The sequence below is a fragment of the Penaeus vannamei genome, chromosome 4 (assembly GCF_042767895.1).
Source record: "Penaeus vannamei isolate JL-2024 chromosome 4, ASM4276789v1, whole genome shotgun sequence".
Classification (NCBI taxonomy): Eukaryota; Metazoa; Arthropoda; class Malacostraca; order Decapoda; family Penaeidae; genus Penaeus; species Penaeus vannamei.
In genome coordinates this window covers 35,027,296-35,049,795 of record NC_091552.1, presented here as the reverse complement: position 1 = coordinate 35,049,795, position 22,500 = coordinate 35,027,296, and the positions used below count along the sequence as shown (strand labels likewise).

Sequence of the window (22,500 nt, the reverse complement as noted above, 5' to 3'; positions counted from 1 at the left end):
TGAATCAGATTCCATACGTTCGCTGTTCGCTAGCATTTTTTCTGCTGGATTCTTTAAAGTTCAGCCCCAATGCCCTCTTCTAATCAACTAAAAATATATATATATGTATAATACAATGCATTTTATCACAATCAGCATACATCCAAGATCAAGAATCAGTATACTAAAAACATTCTAGTTTCATCTGCAAATAACCCTGAGTGTTTGTCCGGGGAAGAGATACCTCATCTTGCTTTGGCCCGAGCGATAGGCGCCCGGCCACTGAAGGAGCGAGAGGGCGCCTTGCAGTCCAGAGACGCTGGCCTGGAGTGCCGTTCGCTTGAGGATGCACGAGTAGAAATGCAGAGACACACACACGCACGCACACCGGTATGAATGCTTTGGAATGGATCGTGTAGCTAAGCATTTTAGGTAGGTTTTCTTCTTTTCTTTAGGCCGCACTGAAAGACAACTCGAGGGATATGATAAAATGCTCCAAGCATTAATCAAGGGGGGAGGATGTAAGCACTTGCTTGGAAATCAAACTCTTAATGTATCAGCATATGCTTTACGGCATTAACTTGGAACTAAATTTCATGGTGACTTTTTCATGCATCATGAGACTTTTTAAGTATCTTTGAACAGACAACTGAATGTGTGCTAAGGAAATGAAAAATAAAATAAATGACACTCATACAGATCCTGTACAATATTATAAAATTCAGACGAAGTTTGACTGATCAAATTTATCTAATGACAGACAAAAATAATCTGATAAAAAAGAATCAGTCAATGACTATTCACCTCAACCTTACGTTCATTGAAGTGAACCAATTATCTGGTTACAAATTTCACCCCAAAAAAATCAGCAACTGCCCAGCTTTTTTATTTATAAGATCACAATGCAGGCTAACACACACAGAAAGTAAGAGAGTTTTCTTTAGAAAATAAAAAAATAATCTTTCATAAAGGAGTGGGAGGTTACTGCCCGAACACCAATGACTTTTTCCCTCATAGGACTGTGATAACACAGGCTGAGCTTTGTTCAGTGAGCACTTTTCCCCAATGCTGGCTGGCCCTCTAGTCAAACAAAAACAGTTCCTCAATGACACAATAAAGGAAGTTTTAGACGATTAAAAGCTTTTTATAGTGTAATCATTTCATGGGACCTACAAGGACCAAAATGCTATATATATATATAAAAATCAAAAACTTCTGTAAAAAGGAACAAGCTACAACCCACAAGTTGTTATACACATCCCAATTTACAACATAAGCCAAATGAATAATCATGTATCATGATATCGGCTATAGTAAAATTTGTCTTATCAATCAAAGAGTACATAAATATGTACTTTTCAAAGCACATAAAATGTTTGGGCTGCCCATCCAAAGAACAGTGAGCATCAATATAATAACAGCGTACATGTGATTATTATAACAAGGGGAGTCACCTGTAAGATGCACAGCCTATAATGCACCTCTCATCTCACCAAACATTGGACACGTATTCTGTACCAACATGGAGGTGGAGTTAGATGATATATATGTCAATATCTTTTTTAAAGCACAATAAATGAGTATAAGTCTAAGGGGGATTTCATTTTCAATGTGAAATTACCCTTCATATTGAACCTAAAAATCAGGTATATCTTTTCAGGCTCAATTCCTGCTGTAAACTGGTTTGAAACGCTGGAATAAGAGAAACCCTCATTTTCACCCGAAAGAGAGCTAGAATGAGAAATGGCAATGAACCTAGTTGCCTTATGCTTCACAAATCAAGATTTTTTTGGTGTGCTGGTGCATCGTGCACACCCATGATGGCAGAGAGAGAGAAAGAGAGAGAGAAGACAGAGGAAGAGTAGTAAGGCGGAGGTCTAGTGTAACCTCCATTATAACGTAGGGTCTTGAGCGTCAACGTAGATTTCGGTGTTGACGGGATAGCTGGCGAAGTGGCCCACGTCTCTGTCTTTGTCATTGCGTAGCTGCTCGAGTGTCTTCTGGATCTTGTGTGTCGCCTCGTTCTCGGGGTTCTGGCAGTACTCTGTGGGCCAAGAAAGCAGTGTTATCGCTAATGTGATTGGACTTGGGTTCATACTTTAGCATTACATTTATTCATCTGTTTATATACTACTAATTTAATTTTTCGCTTATATTTCTTTTTGTAAGATACTAATAGTAAAGAAATCCACAAATAGCTCAATATATTTATCCCGCGTCACAATGAACCCGCCATACACACTATATTCACCTAAACAAGCAATGTGGGTCGCCAGCATCTTGGCCACGGCGATGCGGACGTTGGGAACTCTGTCGCTCGCCAGGAGGATCAGGTTCGGGAGGAAGAGTCGGCACCAGTCGGGCAGTGGCAGCGCCTGCTCGGCCACGAGTCTCCCGCACAGGAAGGCATACGACTGCCGCTGCGACCACGTGGAAGCATATGCAAATCGGACCTTCAGCTGTTCGCTAATCGCCTCCACGTACTTTTGGTCGCCCTCGCAGCCTAGTTGTCGCACCAGTTGGCATACCTGGAAAGAAAATGCGACTCAGAACCCCCACGACGAAATTCTTCTCGATACCTTCTGTTACCATAGTCTACTCTCACAGTCCATGAAAGAATCTCCCCGAGAGAAGCACTTACCACAGTGTAACAAGTGCGTCTGATGTGCACCACTTTGTCCGCCATCAGCGCGAGTGTGATCGGCACCAGGAACGTCTGGCAGTCTTGCGGGGAGAACAGGTCGATGATGTCGGCTAACTGGGTCGCTAATTCCAGTCTGAATCGCCAGTTGTTCTCATTGTCGGTTCGCAGGAATTCGTCCATGCGGGGCAGGTAGTCGCGGCGGTTCTGCGGTCTTAGCAATCGCAGGAAGTGAGCAAGGTGCTTCAGGACTCCAATGCGAACCTCGTCCAAGTCCTTGATGAACCCGTTGAACACCGGAACCAAGTCGTTCTGGGCGATCTCCTCCCCTAATATCACAGCTAGTTCGTGTATACTGAATGCTAGTGTTCGCCGCACCTTCCACTGCAGAGAAACGGACAATGAATTAGACTTTTTAGCCCTTTATTATAAAACCCGGACCTATATTTCCATCCCTTGAAACGCAATCACCCCGCTCGGTGTATACGTCATACTCACTTGATATACTCGGAGATTAACTTACATGCATATCACCAGCTAACGTTTCATAGGTGTCCTTCAAGACGGGCCAGTTCTGTCTGCCGAGCGTTAAGGCCACTGCCGGCAAGGAGTAGGCACAGTGCCGGGTTAGCTCGTTATCGACGGTCTCTGCTCTCATCGGGTCTGTCATGCTGATGTAGTGTTCCAATAAGGTCTGCCAAAATAAACAAGGGCTCTTAGTTTTACTGTTCAGCTAAGTGTTTATCTTCGAATTTCAGGCCAAATGATTATTCAACACAACTACCATGGCCAGAGAAAAGTATGATTATGCACACGAATCAAAATAAAATAGAATCATACACCAATATGTTTTGGGTCCTCAGAATTTTTTGTCTATTTCAGTGCAGTACTACTACGGTATACTTAGTAACAATACATAAAATCTTTTAGTATATCACTGCTTGAATTCGTGGCCAACCAAAACCCTGACCTAGAATCTGCGTAAGACGCGACATGGCTTGCACTCACCTTGGGCACGATGTCCTGGTTCAGGTTGGTGAATTCCGCGGCGCCCGACGAGTGCTCTGCCATGCCCGAGACCTGGTCCCCGCTGCTTCCCGGCAGCATCACTGTGAATTGGTCGACCAATCTCTGGCTCAAGACGGGCGGCTGCGGCGGGAGGCTGGGCCCGGTGCTGGAGGCGCTGGTGCTGCCGCAGTCGCTCGGCGAGACCACGTCCATCTCCCGCTTCTTGATCTCCGTCACGGCGCCGCCGGACATGCTGACGCGGGCCTGCGCGAGGCGCGACGCGAGGATAGACGGTTGCGGCTCACTCTTGTGCTGCACCGACGTCACGGACGCCGCGCACACCTGGGCGTACGTCGCCTGCTGCGGCCCCGAGACACTCACCACGGTTGAGCTCTGCAACAGGTCGTCAGGTGAGGAATTCCATAAGCATTACGAAGCACAAAAAAGAGAATCAGACTTTTTATCTATTTCACTCTTTGGTAGCTTGTCAGAAATCAAAACAATTAAAGGGACTGGCCAGTTTAAGTAAAAGCGGCGCAGATAATGAGAGTCGTACCTGACTATCTTTATTACTGGATTTTGAGTCTTGTAAGGCATTATCATCTGTACTACTTTCTGTGGTTGTCACGCCTTCTAGGGAAGCTGCAAGGGCGTCTAACTCAGCCTGGAAAAGTGAAACAAATAAATAAGTAATCTCTCCCGGCACAGAAACACTCATGTTGACCAATCAAAAGCAGATGCGCAAGAGGCTCTACCGAAACCACTACGGGCTCACCTCTATCGTGGTGCCGGGCGGCCTGTCGCCCGCCTGCTTGTCCTGTGGCGTGGGCGCCAGCGTGATGTTGGGCGCGCCCGTGTTAGTGGCCATGGTCAGGTTGACCTGCGATTGGTACGTGCCGTCGTTCTCCTGCACCTTGGCCTTGACGCACACGTTGGTCGTCTGGCCCATGATGTCGATGTCCACCTCGATCTGCGGGATGGGCAGCTCGATGGGCATGATGGGCGTGCGCCAGTAGTTGAAGGTGTTGAAGGCCGGATTGTTGTCGAGATGGACGTGCAGGTGGCCCTCCGTGCCCGACACGGTGAGCGAGTTACTTGGCGAGGCGCCGCCCTCCATGGCACCAGGCAGCGAGTTGGGCGGCACCGGCACGGCCGCGCTCGGGGCCACCTCGCCCTTCGCGCTCGACACCCTGCTGGCGTCGTCGATTCTGTCGGGCGGGTCGGAGGCCGCTGAGCCGCGCGCCGCCGTCGCCAGGTCCTCCTTGGGCTCCGCGTTTGATTCGACGCTCGAGAAAATGTAGGCGCGCGCCCGCCGCTCCTCCGCGCTCTGCTCGTGCCCCCCGTCCGGCGGTTGCAGGTCCTGTATCATGTCCGGCAGCTCCTCCACCTCCATGGGCTCCACCTGTGCGTTGAAGTCTGGCGTCCGGCCGCCGCCCCCGCCGTCGCACACGTCCGGCTCGCACTTATCATGGTGCGGGCTCTGGGTCTCGAACGAGTGCCCGCTGGACGCGATCTCCTGCGCCACGCTTGGGTCCTCCTCCTGTTGGTGCGGCTCCGGACTCTGGAGGCTGATGTGGTCCTGCGCCGGGGGAGCGTCGTGCTGGGGCTCGTCGTCTCCTCTCCCGGACACCACTACTGTGTCGGCATTCAATCTGCAACAATCAGGAACAAGCTTTATTAGTAAATGAATTCATGTACAAAGCAGTGGGTGGTAAACACTAAGCACATGGAGAAAATGGGAGGGAGAGAAGAGAGACAAGTAGAAAGAGAGCAGAAAGCGTGCACCCTCTGACTAATCCCTCGCAACAAAAGCGGCCCGTCCAAGTTCCGTTGGCACGGAGAAGCCCTTCTGTCTCTGACCCCTGGATGAGGAGCGACACCTCGACCCCACACTAATTTTCATCCCCCTATTTTCATGCTGCATCCTTCACCTTATTTCCTTCGTTTTTTTCCCTTAATGTTTCCTTGTCTTTTCGTCATCGTGTACTAATCTTTCAATCATCTATTCCCTATCTTTTCCCTCTCCCTCTTTATCATAACATTCTCTCTCTACTTAATTGTCAAACGAAAGTTCCTCCATTGCTTACGGTGACATCGCGTCCCCGAGCGAATGCCAAAACCACAAAATCCGCCAGTTTTTTTCCCCTTTTTTCATCATTTTCCCTTTCACATTTCCCCCCTTTTAGTCTTTGTTCTCCCGCTTTTAGCCCTCTATCCCACTCCTCGCTACCATCGTCTCTTCCATCATGCTCCTTCATATTGTAGAATAATAATAATAATAATAATAATAATAATAATAATAATAATAATAAGCCGGAGAACTAGAGAATGGGTTATTGTTTTGGAAATAAGACGAGAAACAGCACCAAAGGCGGTAACTATAACAATGTAAACAGTAACATAAAGAAGAGGAGAAGAGAGGAGAGAAAATAAAGGGCGATGTGAAGAGAAGAGAAGAAAAAAAGAAAAATGAAGAGAGGAGAGAAGATAGGGGAAGAATTTAAAAAAAACAAGAGAAGGGAAGTAAAAAAAAAAAAAAAAAAAAAAACGGGAAAAAGGGAAATGAAGAGAGAGAGAAAAAAAGTGGAAAACATATGGGAGACCCGAAAGGATGGGAAGCGGAGGGAAGAGAAGAAATGAAATGGGGAAGCGAAGGGGAGGAGGCAAGTGAAAAGGGGAAAAAAAAAGAGAGAGGAGACCTAGGGAGAGAGCGAGAGAGCGGATGTATGGTGGGCACGCGCCGCCGAAACAGATGAACCGTAGCAGCTGTAGACGGGTGTAAAACAGCGGGCGAGGGTGGGCAGGGGGGGCGTAGGGGGGGAGGGGGGGGGACATGTGGCAAGCTGTGTGTGGCGGTTTCCAGCTGTCACGGGAGGTGGCAGAGGTGGAAGTAGTAGACGTAGTAGTAAGGGTGGCGGTAGTGGTGGTGGGGCGTAGCAGTCTTAGTAGGACCTCTTACACTCTATGCGTTGCCCCTTCACCCCTCTGCCTTAGCGTATGTGCGTGTGCGTGTGTGTGTCTGGGACCCTTCCCCACCCATTCCCTTTCCCTCTTCCCTTCTGCCGTGTTGCTGCGCCCCGCTCGTGGAAAAACACATCGCACGTGCTTGCCCCTTGCCCTCCCCCCTCCTCCACCCCCCTTGTCCGTAAAACTTCGCGGCCGAAACCCTGCTTACCCCTTCCCCCCTCTCCCCTCCCCACCCCCCAAGAACAGCAACAACACGCGGTGCTTCCAACCCGACTCCACTGCGACCAGCATCATCTTCCAGTGCGATCGCCTTGTTTATCAGACACATGCCTACACAAATACGAATCATACCCATTATTCCATTTAGACACACACACACACACACACACACACACACACTCACACACGCACACACACACACACACACACACACACACACACACACACACACACACACACTCACTCACACACATACACACGCACACGCACACGCACACGCACACGCAAACACGCACACGCACACGCACACGCAAACACACACACGTACACGCAAACACACACACACACACACACACACACACACACACACACACACACACACACACACACACACACACACACACACACACACACACATACGCGTTTCATAGTTACTTAAACAAAGCTTCCCAAACTATCCCAGAGAATCGTTTCCTACTACTGCCATTACAATAACTACTACTACTATCGTCATCGCCGTTCGTCGTCATCGTCATCGTGGCTGGTGAGCAGCTGTGACGACGACGATGCACAGCTGTAGGAAGGCAGCTGGCGGCAACGGGAGGGGGAGAGGAGGGGAGAGGAGGGGAGAGGGGTGGGGGGTCGCGGTCACTTCCCCTATGGAAAAAAGGGGGGAGGGAGAGGGAGTGGGGGATAAGAGAGAGAGAGAGAGAGAGAGAGAGAGAGAGAGAGAGAGAGAGAGAGAGAGAGAGAGAGAGAGAGAGAGAGAGAGAGAGAGAGAGAGAGAGAGAGAGAAAATAAGAAATGAATGTCAATCTCGCCCCTAAAAAAAGAAAGAAACGAAAACACTAACAAAGCCAGATGCATAATAGTAATAATAACAACAATAATAATAATAATAATGGTAGAAAAACCCACAATGCACAAACTAGATTTATTGAATAATAATAATAATAATAATAATAATAATAATAATAATAATAATAATAATAATAACAATAATAATAATAATAATAATAATAATAATAATAATAACAATAATAGTAATAATAATAATACCAGTAATAATCAGCAGCAGAAAAGGTAAGAAAAGGAGCCTAGTCACCCCAAGCACCCAGGACCAGGGCGAGGAAAGAGAAGCGGCCCGGCGGGCGTGTTCCTGCGGGCGCCCAGGGCCGCCCAGCATGCCTTCCGAGCGCCAAGACGCCGTCCCGGGCGCTGCGAGGCCGCGGCGCACCTCGCCCTCGCCAGGAGCAGGAGGAAGAGCAAAGGGAAGGGAAGCTGAGGACGAGGGGGAGGTGAAGAGACGAAAGAGGCGGAGGTGGAAGAAAAGGAAAATAGATAGAGGGGAGATACGGAGAGGAAGAAGAAAATGAGAGAAAGAGGGGGAACGATATAGAGATATCAGGAGAACGATAACCAGCAAAATAACCGAGCAGGAAGATAAATAGGAGGAAGAGAAGGAAGAGGAGGAAGAACAAGATGTGGAGGCGGAGGAGACGTAAGGGGAAGGGAGGGAAGGAGGAGGAGGAGTGGATGTAAATATAAGAGAAGGAAGAGGTGGTGGAGGAGATGACGAAGGAAGAAGAGAAAAAAGAAAGAAAGAAGACACAAGAGGAGGAGGAGGAGAGGCAGCGGAAGCAAGCCCGGCGTCGAGATGAGAGATCCCTAAATTCTAGGCCGGGGAAATATAAAATGGCGGCCGGGCAAAGCGAGCGAGCGAGGCTAGGGCGACGGGAGGGAGGGAGGAAGGGAGGAGGGAAAGAGGGAGGCGGGCAGGGGAAAGAGGGAATATCAGGACGGGGGGAGAAGCGGAGGAGGAGGGAGAAGGAGGAGGTGAGAAAGAGAAGTGAAAGGAGAGAGAGAGAGAGAGAGAGAGAGAGAGACAGAGAGAGAGAGGGAGAGAGGGAGAGAGAGAGAGAGAGCGAGAGAGAGAGATAGAGGAAGAGAGGGAGCGGGCGAGGGAGAGAGACAGAGACAGAGAGAGAGAGAGAGAGAGAGAGAGAGAGAGAGAGAGAGAGAGAGAGAGAGAGAGAGAGAGAGAGAGAGAGAGAGAGAGAGAGAGAGAGAGAGAGAGAGAGAGAGAGAGAGAGAGAGAGAGAGAGAGAGAGAGAGAGAGAGAGAGAGAGAGAGAGAGAGAGAGAGAGAGGGAGGGAGGGAGAGAGAGAGAGAGAGAGAGAGAGAGAGAGAGAGAGAGAGAGAGAGAGAGGATGGGAAGAGAGAGAGAGAGAGATTGGAGAGAGAGAGAGAGAGAGAGATGAGAGAGAGAGAAGAGGATGGGGAAGAGAGAGAGAAAGAATAGGAAGGAGACAGAAAATAAGAAGAGGAACGAGAGAGAGAGGGAGAGAGGGAGAGAGAGAGAGAGAGAGAGAGAGAGAGAGAGAGAGAGAGAGAGAGAGAGAGAGAGAGAGAGAGAGAGAGAGAGAGAGGGGGATAGAGAGTGAGGGGCATCTGCAGGGCGAACACGTGCCCAAACCCTCCTCCTTGCCCCCCCCTCCTCCCGGCTGCCACATCCGCTGCCCCCAGATAACACCTTCATACCCCCCCCCCCGGTCCTCCTGACTCCCCCAGCTGCGCGTATCAGCCCAGAAGATTTAAACAATACATCCTCCTTTCTTTCCGTGGCGACCATTCACATTAAACATACATGTAGCACATACATGTAACACGCACACACACATAAATATATATACATACAAACATACATACATACATACATACATATATACATATATACATATATATATATATATATATATATATATATATATATATATATATATATATATATATAGTATACATATATGAACATAATGAAAAGGAACAACATTGAAACGAAGGAAACGGCGAAGCAGAGGAAGAGGAAGACGACGACGAAGAAGCAGAAGAAGAAGAAAGAAGAGGAGGGTGAAAAGAAGCAGGAGGAGCAGGGGGAGGGCGAGGCAATATGGCCTGGACGAGCCGCGTCGTCTCAGGTCTGGACCATCTCCAGCTGACAGCGTTGTCTTGAGGAAGTTTGTACTTAGGATGGCTCACGTTACACGCTCACTTCCCCTCTTCCCCCCACCCCCCAGTCCTTCCTCCCCTCTCCCTCTCCCCTACCTCCCTACCCCCCTTTCTTCCTGCTGACCCCAGCACGTCACTCAGCGCTTCGTTCCGCGGCCATCGAATGCCTAATTCTACGAGAGTACAAGGCGCTAGCTCAAGCCCGAGGAGCGATTCCCGTGTCGTTATTTTCTGGAGACTGGCTCTGACCCTTTAAATCCCGTGTCTTTAAAAGGAGCCCAGCTGATCGCCGGCCCCGCCAGGTCGTCGCAAGCAGGAAACAGGCGCGCATGGACGAACGCACCCGCCCCCGCCTCCCCTTCCTAGCTCCTATTCAATTCCACCTTCTTCTCACCACCACCACCATCTCGTTTCCGTATTTTCCCTCCTTCTCACTCTGCTCTTCCTCCTCCCTTTCCTTTTCTTCCTACTTCTCAACCTTCTCCTTTTCCCTTTCTTCTCTTACCTCTTTTCCTCTTCCTCTCCTCCTCCCCTTCCTCTTCTTCCTCCTCTTCCTCAATCTTCAACCAACCGATTCCCCCCCCCCCGTCTCTCACACACATTCCCTCCCTCCCTCCCCATCCCCCCCTCTCCTATATCCCTCCTTTTTCTCTCTCCTCCTCTCTTTCTTTTTCCCCCTCTCCCTCTCCTTTCCCTCTCTCTCTCTCCTGTACCCCTCTCCCTCTCTCCTGTACCCCTCTCCCTCTCTCTCCTGTACCCCTCTTCCTCTCCCTCTCTCTCTTGTACCCCTCTCCCCCTCCCTCTTCTCCTTCCTCTCCCCTGCACCCCCTCCCTGCGGTAAGCTATGGTCAAGTGAGTGCGCTAATGACCGGCGCCGTCCGTCCTTCGTTTCGGGAGCAGGAGAGGGCTTGCCGCCGATAAGTGGTATTAAGGTTGATGTCCGCCGTCTTAGGAAGGAAGTGTAGTGGCAGTAGAAGTAGTCGTGGTTGTAGGAGGAGGAGGAAGAGGAGTGGAGAAAGGAAGAGGAGCAGTGGAGAAAGGAAGAGGAGCAGTGGAGAAAGGAGGAGGAAGAGGAGTGGAGAAAGGAGGAAGAGGAAGAGAAAGAGTGGAGGAAGGAGGAGGAGTGGAAAAAGGAGGCGGAGGAAGAGGAGGAATGGAGAAAAAAGAAGTAGTAGTAGCAATAACAAGGGTAAGCATAGGAGTGGCGGAGGCGACAGTAGCGAGAGAGTAATAAATAAAAGATACCACTAATAACGATATAAACCCAAGACGGGAGAGGGAGAGCCGCCACTCGCCCGTGCAAACCTCTCATCATTATCCTATTTTCTCGAAGACACCTGCGGGAAAAACGCAAATCGAGCGCGCCTTAATAACGTGACGCCCAGACCAACATCGGACGCTGCATAAGTACGGCTTTGGAAAGACCGACAGACCGACGCACGATCAGCCAGACAGACAAAAAGGCAGACACAGACAGAAAGACAAAAAGGCAGACACAGACAGATAGACAAAAAGGCAGACACAGACAGAAAGAGAAGACAAGGCAGACAGATACAGACAGAAAAACAAAAGACAGACAGAGACACGGGCGCGCGCGTGTTGTTCCGCTGACAACGGCAACGGCGAAATAAAATCGACAGTAAACCGCGGCGGCGACGGAAGACGTCGGTTCACGTGACCTTTCGAGGGGGGAGGGGTGGGGGGAGTAAGGGAGGAAGGGGAGGAGTAAGGTGGAGGGGGGGAGGGAGGGAAGTAGGGGCGTGGAGGGAGGAGCAGAGGGGAGCAGGGTTTACTTCCTCCCAGCCTCGTAAAGTTCCCAGGTTGTGCTTTAAACCTTCGTCATCTTCATTAAAGTGGACAGCTGTTGCCCCGGCTCCCGAGGCCCATCGGAAGGGAGGGCGAGAGGGAGGGAAGCGTCGGAGGGAAACAGCGGAGGGAGCAGGTACGGAGTGGGGGCTATCGCTGAGGAAAGAGGGGCGGAGGTTGAGAGGAGGAAGAGGGAAAGTTGGGAAAGAGGGAGCTAGGAAGGAAGGACGGAAGGATAAAAAGAGAGAAAAAGAAATAAAGAATGAGAGAGAGAGAGAGAGACAGAGAGAGAGAGAGAGAGAGAGAGAGAGAGAGAGAGAGAGAGAGAGAGAGAGAGAGAGAGAGAGAGAGAGAGAGAGAGAGAGAGAGAGAAAGAGAGAGAGAGCGCGTCACCCCGCGGCGTCCCGATGACCACCTCCCCCGCCTCCAGACGCCGAGTGGTCAAGGCTGGCTCGCGGCGGACGAGAGAGGCCACGTGGTCCCAAAACCCCCCCAAAGGAAAGCAAGTCCCTCCACCCTCCCGGTGCCAATCTGACGCCCTTACTGCCAACCACGTGCGTGTGCATGTACGTGAACGTGTACACGAACGTCCCAGCGAAGGAGAGCGAGGGCGGAGGGCGGAGGGCGGCCGACGATCAAGGTAAGACAGGCTGGCCACCGACGGATCGCCATTGTCTAACGGAGAGGCGGGAGGGGCCCGTGCTGACTCCGGCGTTTACCTCGGGGGATAGCAAGAAGAAGGAGGAGGAGGAGGAAGAGGAGGAGGAGGAGGAAGAGGAGGACGAGGAGGAGGAAGAAAAAGAAGAGGAAGAGGGGGGAGGAGGAGTAGGAGGAGGAAGAAAAAGAAGGAGAGGAAGAGGAGGGGAGGAAGAGTAGGAGAATGAGGAAGAAAAAGAAGAAGAGGAGGGATAGGAGGAGGGGAGGAGGAGGAGGAAGGAAGAGAAGAAAAGGAAGAAGAGGAAGGACAGGAGGAGAAGTAAGAGAAGGAGGAGGAGGGAAAGAAGGAGAGGAAGGAGGGAAGGAAGGAGGGCCACCGCACACAACGACCGGGCGTAACTGTACGTGTTCCGAGCGTTGTTTTTTCCCCTTTTGTTTTCCTTTTGCCGAGAAGACTTGATATGGCTCGAGTTGATCTGTCACGGCTCAGGTGGAGAGGGAAGGGGGAGGAGGAAGAGGAGGAGGAGGAGGAAGAGGGAAGGGGAGGAGGATGAGAAAGAAAAGTAGGAAGAGGAAGAGGAAGAAAAGTAGGAAGAGGAAGAAGAGGAGGAGGAGGAGGAGGAGGAATTGTGGATGATAGGAAGGAAAAAGGGAAAGAGGATTTCCGGAAACAATTAAGGAATGAGGAGAAGAGTGAATATATGAATAATGTAAAGTGCATAAGAGAGAAGACTGTAGGACATAAAGAAATAAAGTAGGGAGAACAGGGAGCTGGAGGAAGTCAACGACAAAGGAGGACACCGCGAAAGAAGAAGAAAAGGAGTGGAAGAGAATAAAAAGAGAATAAGGAAAAAGATGGAAGGTGTAGAAGGATGAAGGGGAAGAAGAGAAAGAGAACGAAGAGGAAGAGAGGGAGGGCGAAGGGGAAGAAGAGAGAGAGGGCGAAGGGGAAGAAGAGAGAAAGGGCGAAGGGGAAGAAGAGGGAGGGGGCTAAGAGGAAGAAGAGAAAGAGAGGACGAAGGGGAAGAAGAGAAAGAGGACGAAGAGGAAGAAGAGAAAGAGAGAGAGGACGAAGGTGAAGAAGAGAAAGAGAGGATGAAGGGGAGGAGAGAAAGAGGACGAAGAGGAAGAAGAGAAAGAGATAGGACGAAGGTGAAGAAGAGAAAGAGAGGACGAAGAAGAAGAAGAGAGAAAGTGAACGAAGAGAAAGAAGAGAGAGAGAGGACGAAGGGGTAGAAGAGAGAAAGAGAACGAAGAGAAAGAGAGAGAGGACGAAGGTGAAGAAGAGAGAGAGAACGAAGAGGAAGAAGAGAGAGAGAGAGGAAGGAAGGACGAGGCCGTCGGCGTGGGCGGCGGGGTCCCCCGCGCCCGGCTTCCTCGTCGCCGCCGCCGCCGCCGCCGCCGTTCCACTCGCTGCCCGCGCTTCCTCACGCCACTTCCGTCCCGACCGAATTCGCACCAACCGCCAAATCCTAACTACCAGGTTCCTACGGCTGGCGGTGAGATCCCTCCGTCCCCTTCCTTCTCTACCCCTTCCCTTCGTATCCTTCTCTTCCTTTCTTCCATTCCCTTCCCATTCCTTCTCTACCCTTTTCCTTTCCTTTCCTTTCCTTCCCTTCCGCCCCTTCCCTTTCATTCCCTTCCTTCGTATCCTTCTCTATCTTTTCTTTTCCCTTCCTTTCCTTTCTTTCAATTCCTTCCCTTCCCTTCCTTCTCTTCCCTTTCCTTTCCCTTCATTCTCTTCCCTTCCCTTCCCTTCCCTTCAGGTCCGTCTATCCCCCCCTTCCCCCGGTTGCTAACCAAGTCAATAGAACTTCCAAACAATAACAGTAGGGAAAAAAATAAATTAATAAAAGTAAAACAACGAAGACGAAAAAATGGAAGAGAAGGAACGGGCGAAGGAGAAAGAACGAAAGACAAAAGAGTAAGAAAAAAAAGGAAAAAATACAAAATATACGGCGACAGACAAGACAAGAAGGAGAAGCAGAAGACAAGAGAAAGACGGAGAAGGGAATGGAAGAAGACCCCCTCCCATCCCCACCCCCACCCCCCCCATCCCCCGCCTCCCCTGCCATATAACCCCACACACTAAACCCTCCCCAAGAGCGGTCCCTTCGTAAAACACTTGGGATACAGGGCCCCGCAGAGCACGCGTTCCAACGGGCAACAGGCAACGGGATCCCTGGCATGTGCGGGGAATAGAGGGGGAGGGAGGGAGGGAAGGGGAGGAAGAGGAGGAGAAGAGGGGAGGGAGGAGGAGAAGAGGGGAGGGAGGAGGAGAAGAGGGGAGCGGGGAGGAGGAGGAGGAGGGGGGAAGAGGAGGGGAGGGGGGAAGAGGAGGGGAGGGAGGAGGAAGAGGGGAGGGAGGAGGAGGGGAGGGAGGAGGAGGAGGAGGAGGGAGGAGGAGGATGGAGGTGAGGAGAGGAAGGGGGGCAAGGAGGATAACGAGGAGGAGGAGGAGGAAGGGTAAGAGGAGAAGGAGTAGGAGGTTGGAGAAAAGGAGATGGAGGGGGTGAGGGAAGGAGGTGTAATAAAGGAAAGAAGGAGAAAAATAGGAGGATAAGAAGGGAAGGGAAGAACAAAAGAGGAGGGAAGAGGGGGAAGGAGGAGGAGGAGGAAGAAGAGAAAAAAAGAATAAAAAAGAAAGGTTGTGAAAAAAAGATAAAAAACGCTGACTTTAAGTTTACGACGGAAACTGTCGTGGTGTGAGTACAAGCGTGAGGGGGGGTAATAGGCAGTGAAAATTAGAGAGAAGGGGGCGGAAGGGAGAGGGAGAGCAGGGGGGGGGGGCACGTGCGCGAAGCTATTTCTCTCCCTCCCCGCACCCGCTTTCTTTGCAAGGAGAGGACTGGATAGTTTCACCTTGGACACCCTACCAGTCTCCCCCCCCCTACGTGAGTGATAACAAACAATGTGCTATATATAGGAGGGAGAGGAAGGAGGGAGGGAGGGAGGGAGGGAGGGAGGAGGGAGAGAGGGAGGAAAGGGGGAGAAGTGGAAAAAGGGAGGAAGGGAGGGGGTAAGGGGAAAGAGGGAGAGAGGGAGGACGGTAAGGGGGGTGGAGAGGTGGAAAAGGGGAGAGAGGGAGGGGAAGTGGAAAAAGAGAGAGGGAGTGGGAGAGGGAGAGGGAGAGGGAGAGGGAGAAGGGAGAGGAGAGAGAGGGAGAGGGAGAGGGAGAGGGAGAGGGAGAGGGAGAGGGAGAGGGAGAGAGAGAGAGAGAGAGAGAGAGAGAGAGAGAGAGAGAGAGAGAGAGAGAGAGAGAGAGAGAGAGAGAGAGAGAGAGAGAGAGAGAGAGAGAGAGAGAGAAAGGAAAGGCGGGAAGAGGAAGGAAGGGAAGGGACGTGCTCGCCCTGCCCTCCCCCTCCCCCTCCCACCACCCTAATCCCTCCCGCCCCCTCTCCTCGAACTCTGTTGCTTTCCTCGCGTCTATCCTTCCATCCATCAGTTCCGGACGATGGGCTTTTTTTTCCTCTTCTTTCGTATTCATCCATCTCCATTCCATGTCGACCTGGCCGCCCTCCACCCTCCTTTTCCTCCTTTTCCTCCTTTTCCTCCTCCTCCTCCTCTCTTCCTTACCTGATTACCGAGTCTACACTTGTCCTTTTCTTCTCCTCCTCTTTGCTATGTCTGTCTCTCTGTCTGTCTTTCCTCTAATTTGCCAAACAATGACCTTATTTCAATTATCATGGAGAGAGAGAGAGAGAGAGAGAGAGAGAGAGAGAGAGAGAGAGAGAGAGAGAGAGAGAGAGAGAGAGAGCGAGAGAGAGAGAGAGAGAGAGAGAGAGAGAGAGAGAGAGAGAGGGGGGGGGGGAAAGGGAGAGAGAGAGAGGGGGGAAATGAACTACGAGGTCCCCCTCTCTCCTCCTCCTCCTCCCCCGCCAACTTCCGGTAAGACCCCAAGCCAAGTCTCCCCGCCCCCCTCCGCGCCCACCTCGCGTCACAACCCACGTACCTACCCTTGGGGCACCAATGGGGCGAGGGGCAAGGAGGGATCAAGAAAGGGAAAGACAGAGACGGCAACACACACACACACACACACACACACACACACACACACACACACACACACACACACACACACACACACACACACACACACACACACACACACACACACACACACAAAGATGTAGACGGGGAGAGGGGGATGGAGAGGGAAGGGGAGGGAGGGAGAGAGGAGGGGGAAGGGGAGGGAGAGGGAAAAGGGGAGAGAAAGGCAGGGAGAGAGAGAGAGAAACCACCTTCCCAAATTATCAAAAGGCAGGAGACTTTCCGCTCATCCCCTCACCCTCTCCCCTCGCCGAGGCCATCTCCCTACGCCCACGCCCACGCATTCCAACCGAACATGAGAGGGCCTCTAGCTACCCACCTCCCCTTCTCCCCTCCCGCACTCCCCCTTCTCTCCCTTCCTCCCTCCCTCTTCTCTCCCCTCCCTCCCTCCCACCCCCCTATCACCAATCCCCTTACCCCAACCCCCTCACCTACCCCACCATAGGCCTACAACTTCAGACTAATTTTGGTGTCTTTTGTAATTGCGCGAACAGAGACAGACAGAAATTAATAAATAATGAATTTAATGGATATATACATAACTATATATAACTACAGCACACATATACGGGATATATAGGCATTTATACATCCAAACATACATACTGTGCATATACAGTATACACACACACACACACACTTTCTTTCGAAACGTGCACCAAGAAGGGCGTACTCACTCTTGCGCGTGCGCGGCGGGTCCCTGCGGCGTGCCGATGACGAGGGCGCCCTCCTCGTTGTAGTGCAGGCCCGTGACGGCGGCGTCGGCGAAGGTGCTGATGAACGGGCCCAGGTTCTGGAAGGCCGCCACGCGCACCCACCTGCACGAGGGAGACAAGGCGAGGTGTCGTGAGTAAATAGGACGATGTGAGGAAAGAGTAAATAGGATGGCGTCAGGAAAACATGGGAATGGGAGGAAGGGGTGGAAGGGGAGGAGGAGGAGAGGGGGGAGGAGGAATGGTAGGAGGAGGGGTGGAGGAGGAGGAGGAGGAGGAGGAGGAGGAGGAGGAGGAGGAGGAGGAGGAGGCGGTGGAAGAGGGCTTCAAGGGTTAAATATATCACATTTTTTTAAAAATGGGAGAAAAAACAAGCAAAATGGCAATAAACATACGAATGAAAAATAAGTCACTATATCAAGAACCGAATCAATTGAATACAAAACACACGCACACCCGACCCCCTGTTTCACCATCACTCACCACGTCACCATATATCATTCCTGGAAGAGACAATTTAAGGAAAAATTGGAACAAAGTCGGCGCAACGACCTTAAGAGCTGACGTAGTAGATATAGCAACCAGCGATATAAAATGATAAAAAACAAGCCGCCCACCTCAGCTACTGCAGCTTCAACAATCCTTAGAACCCAAGAACCTAAGAACCTAGGAACTCATGAACTCAAGAACCTAAGAACCCAGGAACCCAGGAACCTAAGAACCCAAGAACTCATGAACCTAAGAACCCATAAACCCAAGAACCTAAGAACCCATGAACCTATAAACCCAAGAACTCATGAACCTAAGAACCCAGGAACCCAGGAACCTAAGAACCCAAGAACTCATGAACCTAAGAACCCATAAACCCAAGAACCTAAGAACCCATGAACCTATAAACCCAAGAACTCATGAACCTAAGAACCCAAGAACTCATGAACCTAAGAACCCAAGAACTCATGAACCTAAGAACCCATAAACCCAAGAACCTAAGAACCCATGAACCTATAAACCCAAGAACTCATGAACCTAAGAACCCAAGAACTCATGAACCTAAGAACCCAAGAACTCATGAACCTAAGAACCCATAAACCTAAGAACCTAAGAACCCAAGAACTCATGAACCTAAGAACCCATAAACCTAAGAACCCAAGAACTCATGAACCTAAGAACCCATAAACCTAAGAACCTAAGAACCCATAAACCTAAGAACCTAAGAACCCAAGAACTCATGAACCTAAGAACCCATAAACCCAAGAACCTAAGAACCCATGAACCTATAAACCCAAGAACTCATGAACCTAAGAACCCAAGAACTCATGAACCTAAGAACCCATAAACCCAAGAACCTAAGAACCCATGAACCTATAAACCCAAGAACTCATGAACCTAAGAACCCATAAACCTAAGAACCTAAGAACCCAAGAACTCATGAACCTAAGAACCCATAAACCTAAGAACCCAAGAACTCATGAACCTAAGAACCCATAAACCTAAGAACCTAAGAACCCATAAACCTAAGAACCTAAGAACCCAAGAACTCATGAACCTAAGAACCCATAAACCTAAGAACCCATAAACCTAAGAACCTAAGAACCCATAAACCTAAGAACCTAAGAACCCAAGAACTCATAAACCCAAGAACCCATGAACCCAAGAATCTAAGAACCCATGAACCCAAGAACCTAAGAACCCATGAACCGGACCCAGCGGCCTAGGCAATCAATCCACCGTTGCGGTTCCAATGCACATGCGAAGACCCGAAGCCGTGACCCAGGAACCAAAACCGAAGTCACAGGGGTTTCACTTGGAGGAAAGATGAGGATAATGAAGAGGAAAAGAAAGAAGAGGAGGAGGTAGAGGACTCCAACTACTACTACTACTTTACGCTCCCCATCCGCCTCCCCCTTCCCTTCTCTCTCTCCCATACCTAATCATCCGAGAAAATGGCTAGAGAAAAAAAAAAGGATGACGTGGGTTCGTAAAATAAATAAATAAATAAACAACATAAATCAAAGCAAAATAGACTGCGACTACACCTCTTTCCGACATAAACCGATCCGTGTGTCCATGTTGGCAAAGGAGGGCGCATCGTCATCCATGTGTCGAGGCTCCATGTTGCTCCCCAAGAGAAACACCCTCACCACTTAGGAAAAAAGAGAAAGGGAAAAAGGAAAAGAAAGAAAAAAAGTAACAAAAAGAAGGAAAAAGAAAAAGAAAGTAACAAAAAGAAGGAAAGAGAAAAAAGTAACAAAAAGAAGGAAAAAGAAAAAGAAAGTAACAAAAAGAATGAGAAAAAGAAAGTAACAAAAAGAAGGAAAAAGAAAAAGAAAATAACAAAAAGAACGAAAAAAAAGAAAGTAACAAAAAGAAAAGGAAAGTAACCAAAAGAAAAAGAAAGAAAGAGCGAAAGACCATCCTAACCTCCCGCAGTACTTGGTCTCCCTTCCCCTTCTTCATCATCAACGTTGCTTCCTATCTCCCTTGTATTTGGGTTACTTCTTGCCTCTCTCTAGCTTTGGCCTTTGTCTATCTGTTTGTCTGGCTCACTCTTGTTCTTACTCTCCATTTCTCTCGCATATCCACTTTCTCTCTCTTTTTTTCTTTTCTTTCTCTTTCTTTCTTTCTTTCTTTCTTTCTTTCTTTCTCTTTCTCTTTCTCTCTCTCACACACACACACACACGCACACTCACACACACACACACACACACACACACACACACACACACACAGAGAGAGAGAGAGAGAGAGAGAGAGAGAGAGAGAGAGAGAGAGAGAGAGAGAGAGAGAGAGAGAGAGAGAGAGAGAGAGAGAGAGAGAGAGAGAGAGAGAGAGAGAGAGAGAGAGAGAGAGGAAAAAACCTGTAGTACCAAGGGGCGTACAGTTTCACCGCCTTTAATAAAACCTTTGCGAACCGCCCCTCCCTCCTCCTACTCCTCTTCTTCCCCCTCTTCATCCTCTTCCTCCCTCTCTCCTCCTCTGCTTCTTCTTAATCTTACTATCATTACTATCCCTCCTCCTCCCTTTCTTTCTCTCGCTTTGCGCTCTTCACTGATGCCCAAGGCGGGTTAGTCAATCTATATTTTTCTTTTTTTTCTGGTATCTTTCGTTACAATGATATACGAGATAAGCCTATAAAAGAAGGAGAAGGAGAGGGAGAGGGAAAAGAGAGAGAGGGAGAGAGAGAGAGAGAGAGAGAGAGAGAGAGAGAGAGAGAGAGAGAGAGAGAGAGAGAGAGAGAGAGAGAGAGAGAGAGAGAGAGAGAGAGAGAGGGAGGGAGAGAGGGAGGGAGGAGAGAGAGAGAGAGAGAGAGAGAGAGAGAGAGAGAGAGAGAGAGAGAGAGAGAGAGAGAGAGAGAGAGAGAGAGAGAGAGAGAGAGAGGGAGAGAGAGAAGAGAGAGAGAGAGAGAGAGAGAGAGAGAGAGAGAGAGAGAGAGAGAGAGAGAGAGAGAGAGAGAGAGAGAGAGAGAGAGAGAGAGAGAGAGAGAGAGAGAGAGAAAGAGAGATAAAATTAACAGAATAAACAAAACACAACAACCCAAGAGAGAAAGAGAGAAGCTAACTACCCACCTCCCTCCGTCTTCCTTCCCTCCCCTACCTCCCTCTTACTTCCCTCCACCTACCCTTCCTTCCCTCCCCTTTCTCCCTCTTCCCTCCCCAACCCAACCCACCTCCCCTCCCCTTTCCCCCCTCCACCTCCCTCCTCTTCCCCAACCCACCTGCTCTGATCTGTGAGTAAAGAGACGAAGAGCGGCGAGAGCTTGTTCTTCCTGGTGGGGAGCGAGCAGGCACACGACACCCCCATGAACACCTCTGCGCACGCCTTCCTCACGCCCCACACGCCGTCCTCGCACAGGAACACGAACCGGGACACCTGCGGGAACCAGACAGGAGAAAGGAGTCAAAAAACAAATCAGTAAATAAAACACAGCAAAGCAAATATAATTGGAAGAGATGAAAAAAAAAGTTTGAGGGAACTTATGTTAAGAATCCGACAAGGAAATGAGTAATTAAATAAAATTGAAGGAAAGAGGTGCTTGTAAAAATAGAATTAAAAATAGAGAGGTGTAAGAAACACAGATAAGTAAACGCACGAAGCATATAATAAAAATGAAATTTATAAAAATAAAAATAAAACAAAAAGAAGATGGAAAGAAGTGCTTGTCAAAGTAAAATCGAACGAGATGAAAGGAACACAAACAGGTATATACAAGAAACAAAAATATACACAATTGAATAGATAAATAAACAACCGAACGTGGAAGGACACAAAGCATTATGTCTCGCGAAAAATGACCTCGATAAATCATATACAAAGTTCAATCCCCACTGCCTCCCCGCAAACACAAACGAGACCAAGAAGAAAATGTGATAAAATATTAATTTTCTCCAGCGTATCACAATGTTAGTCAACAGGACACCTCGCCGCATCCGGGAACAAGAAAACGGGGGGAAAAGAAAGGAAACGGGGAAAAAAGAAGAAGACGTAAAAATGATAAAAAGAGGAAACCGAGACAGAAAAGAATACAAATAAGGGAAAATGTTCCCTCAGCCATCTTATCCCAGTGGCGTTTTCCCCTTGCCAAAATTCCCTTTTTAAAAAAATACCCCCTTTTTTCCAGTGTGTGCTTGAAGGAACCCGCGGATGAAGGAATGAAAGAAAGAAGGAGGGGGAGGGGAGACGACGGAGGAGGAGAAAGGAGGGAGAGAGGGGAGTGAGTGAGGGAGGGGAAGAGAGTGTGTGGGGGAAAGGAAGCGAGCGAAAGTAAGAGTCAAGAGTACGGAGCGCAAAGAGGGTTTAAAGGTAGACTGCTGATGTTGGCGAAAGGGGGAGAAGGGAAGAAGGCGGAGGAGGAGCAGGAGGAGGAGGAGGAGCGGGGGGCGAGTGCCAGCGGGTGGGGCTCGTCCTTATGAGCCTCGCCATGGAAAGAATATGAGCGAGGGCGGGGAGGTGTGAGCGATTCGGAGAGGGTGGGTGAGAAGGGGATGGATGGGGGTGGGCTGGGGGGTCATGAATGGGTGTAGTACGCCCGGTGTGTGCCAGAGTAAACAAGTGTAGTAGTAGTAGTAGTAGTAGTGAATGGCGGGGGGTGGGGCAGGGAGGGCAGGGGGGCGTGTGCGTGTGCGCGTGTTGGGCTCGGAGCGAGTGAGCGAGCGAGCGGAGGCGGCGGCCGGAGCCCTCCAGCTCCCTCTCCCGGAGCGAAAGACGCTCGCTCTCTCTCCCTCTCTTTCTCTCCCGCGCGCCCGCACGCACGCACTCCCGCGCGCACTGACGCTGCTTTCACCGCCGCCGCCGCCCTCGGCTCAGATTCCTCAACGGAGACCTTCTCATGCCGGTCTCTGCATCTCACCGCTTCCCTTTCCTCACCCTTCTCTCTCTCTCTCTCTCTCTCTCTCTCTCTCTCTCTCTCTCTCTCTCTCTCTCTCTCTCTCTCTCTCTCTCTCTCCCTCCCTCCCT

At 49.9% G+C, this 22,500-nt stretch overlaps 1 protein-coding gene across 6 annotated transcripts in view; it reads right to left on the bottom strand.

Annotated features, from left to right (window-relative positions):
* The window catches only part of LOC113809190 (serine/threonine-protein phosphatase 4 regulatory subunit 1), a 190,389-nt gene that overhangs the window by 575 nt on the left and 167,314 nt on the right, over positions 1-22,500 (bottom strand). For all 6 annotated transcript variants that reach the window (XM_070120933.1, XM_070120935.1, XM_070120931.1 and 3 more), the window contains 9 exons: positions 20,762-20,916; positions 17,011-17,151; positions 4,404-5,280; positions 4,185-4,292; positions 3,629-4,021; positions 3,144-3,314; positions 2,621-3,004; positions 2,231-2,507; positions 1-2,023 (listed from right to left, as the gene is read on the bottom strand). The exon at positions 1-2,023 is cut by the window's left edge and continues 575 nt beyond it. In XM_070120933.1, the coding sequence (XP_069977034.1) occupies positions 1,872-2,023; positions 2,231-2,507; positions 2,621-3,004; positions 3,144-3,314; positions 3,629-4,021; positions 4,185-4,292; positions 4,404-5,280; positions 17,011-17,151; positions 20,762-20,916 (2,658 nt within the window). In that variant the 3' untranslated portion in view covers positions 1-1,871. The remainder of the gene's footprint in view (positions 2,024-2,230; positions 2,508-2,620; positions 3,005-3,143; positions 3,315-3,628; positions 4,022-4,184; positions 4,293-4,403; positions 5,281-17,010; positions 17,152-20,761; positions 20,917-22,500) is intronic.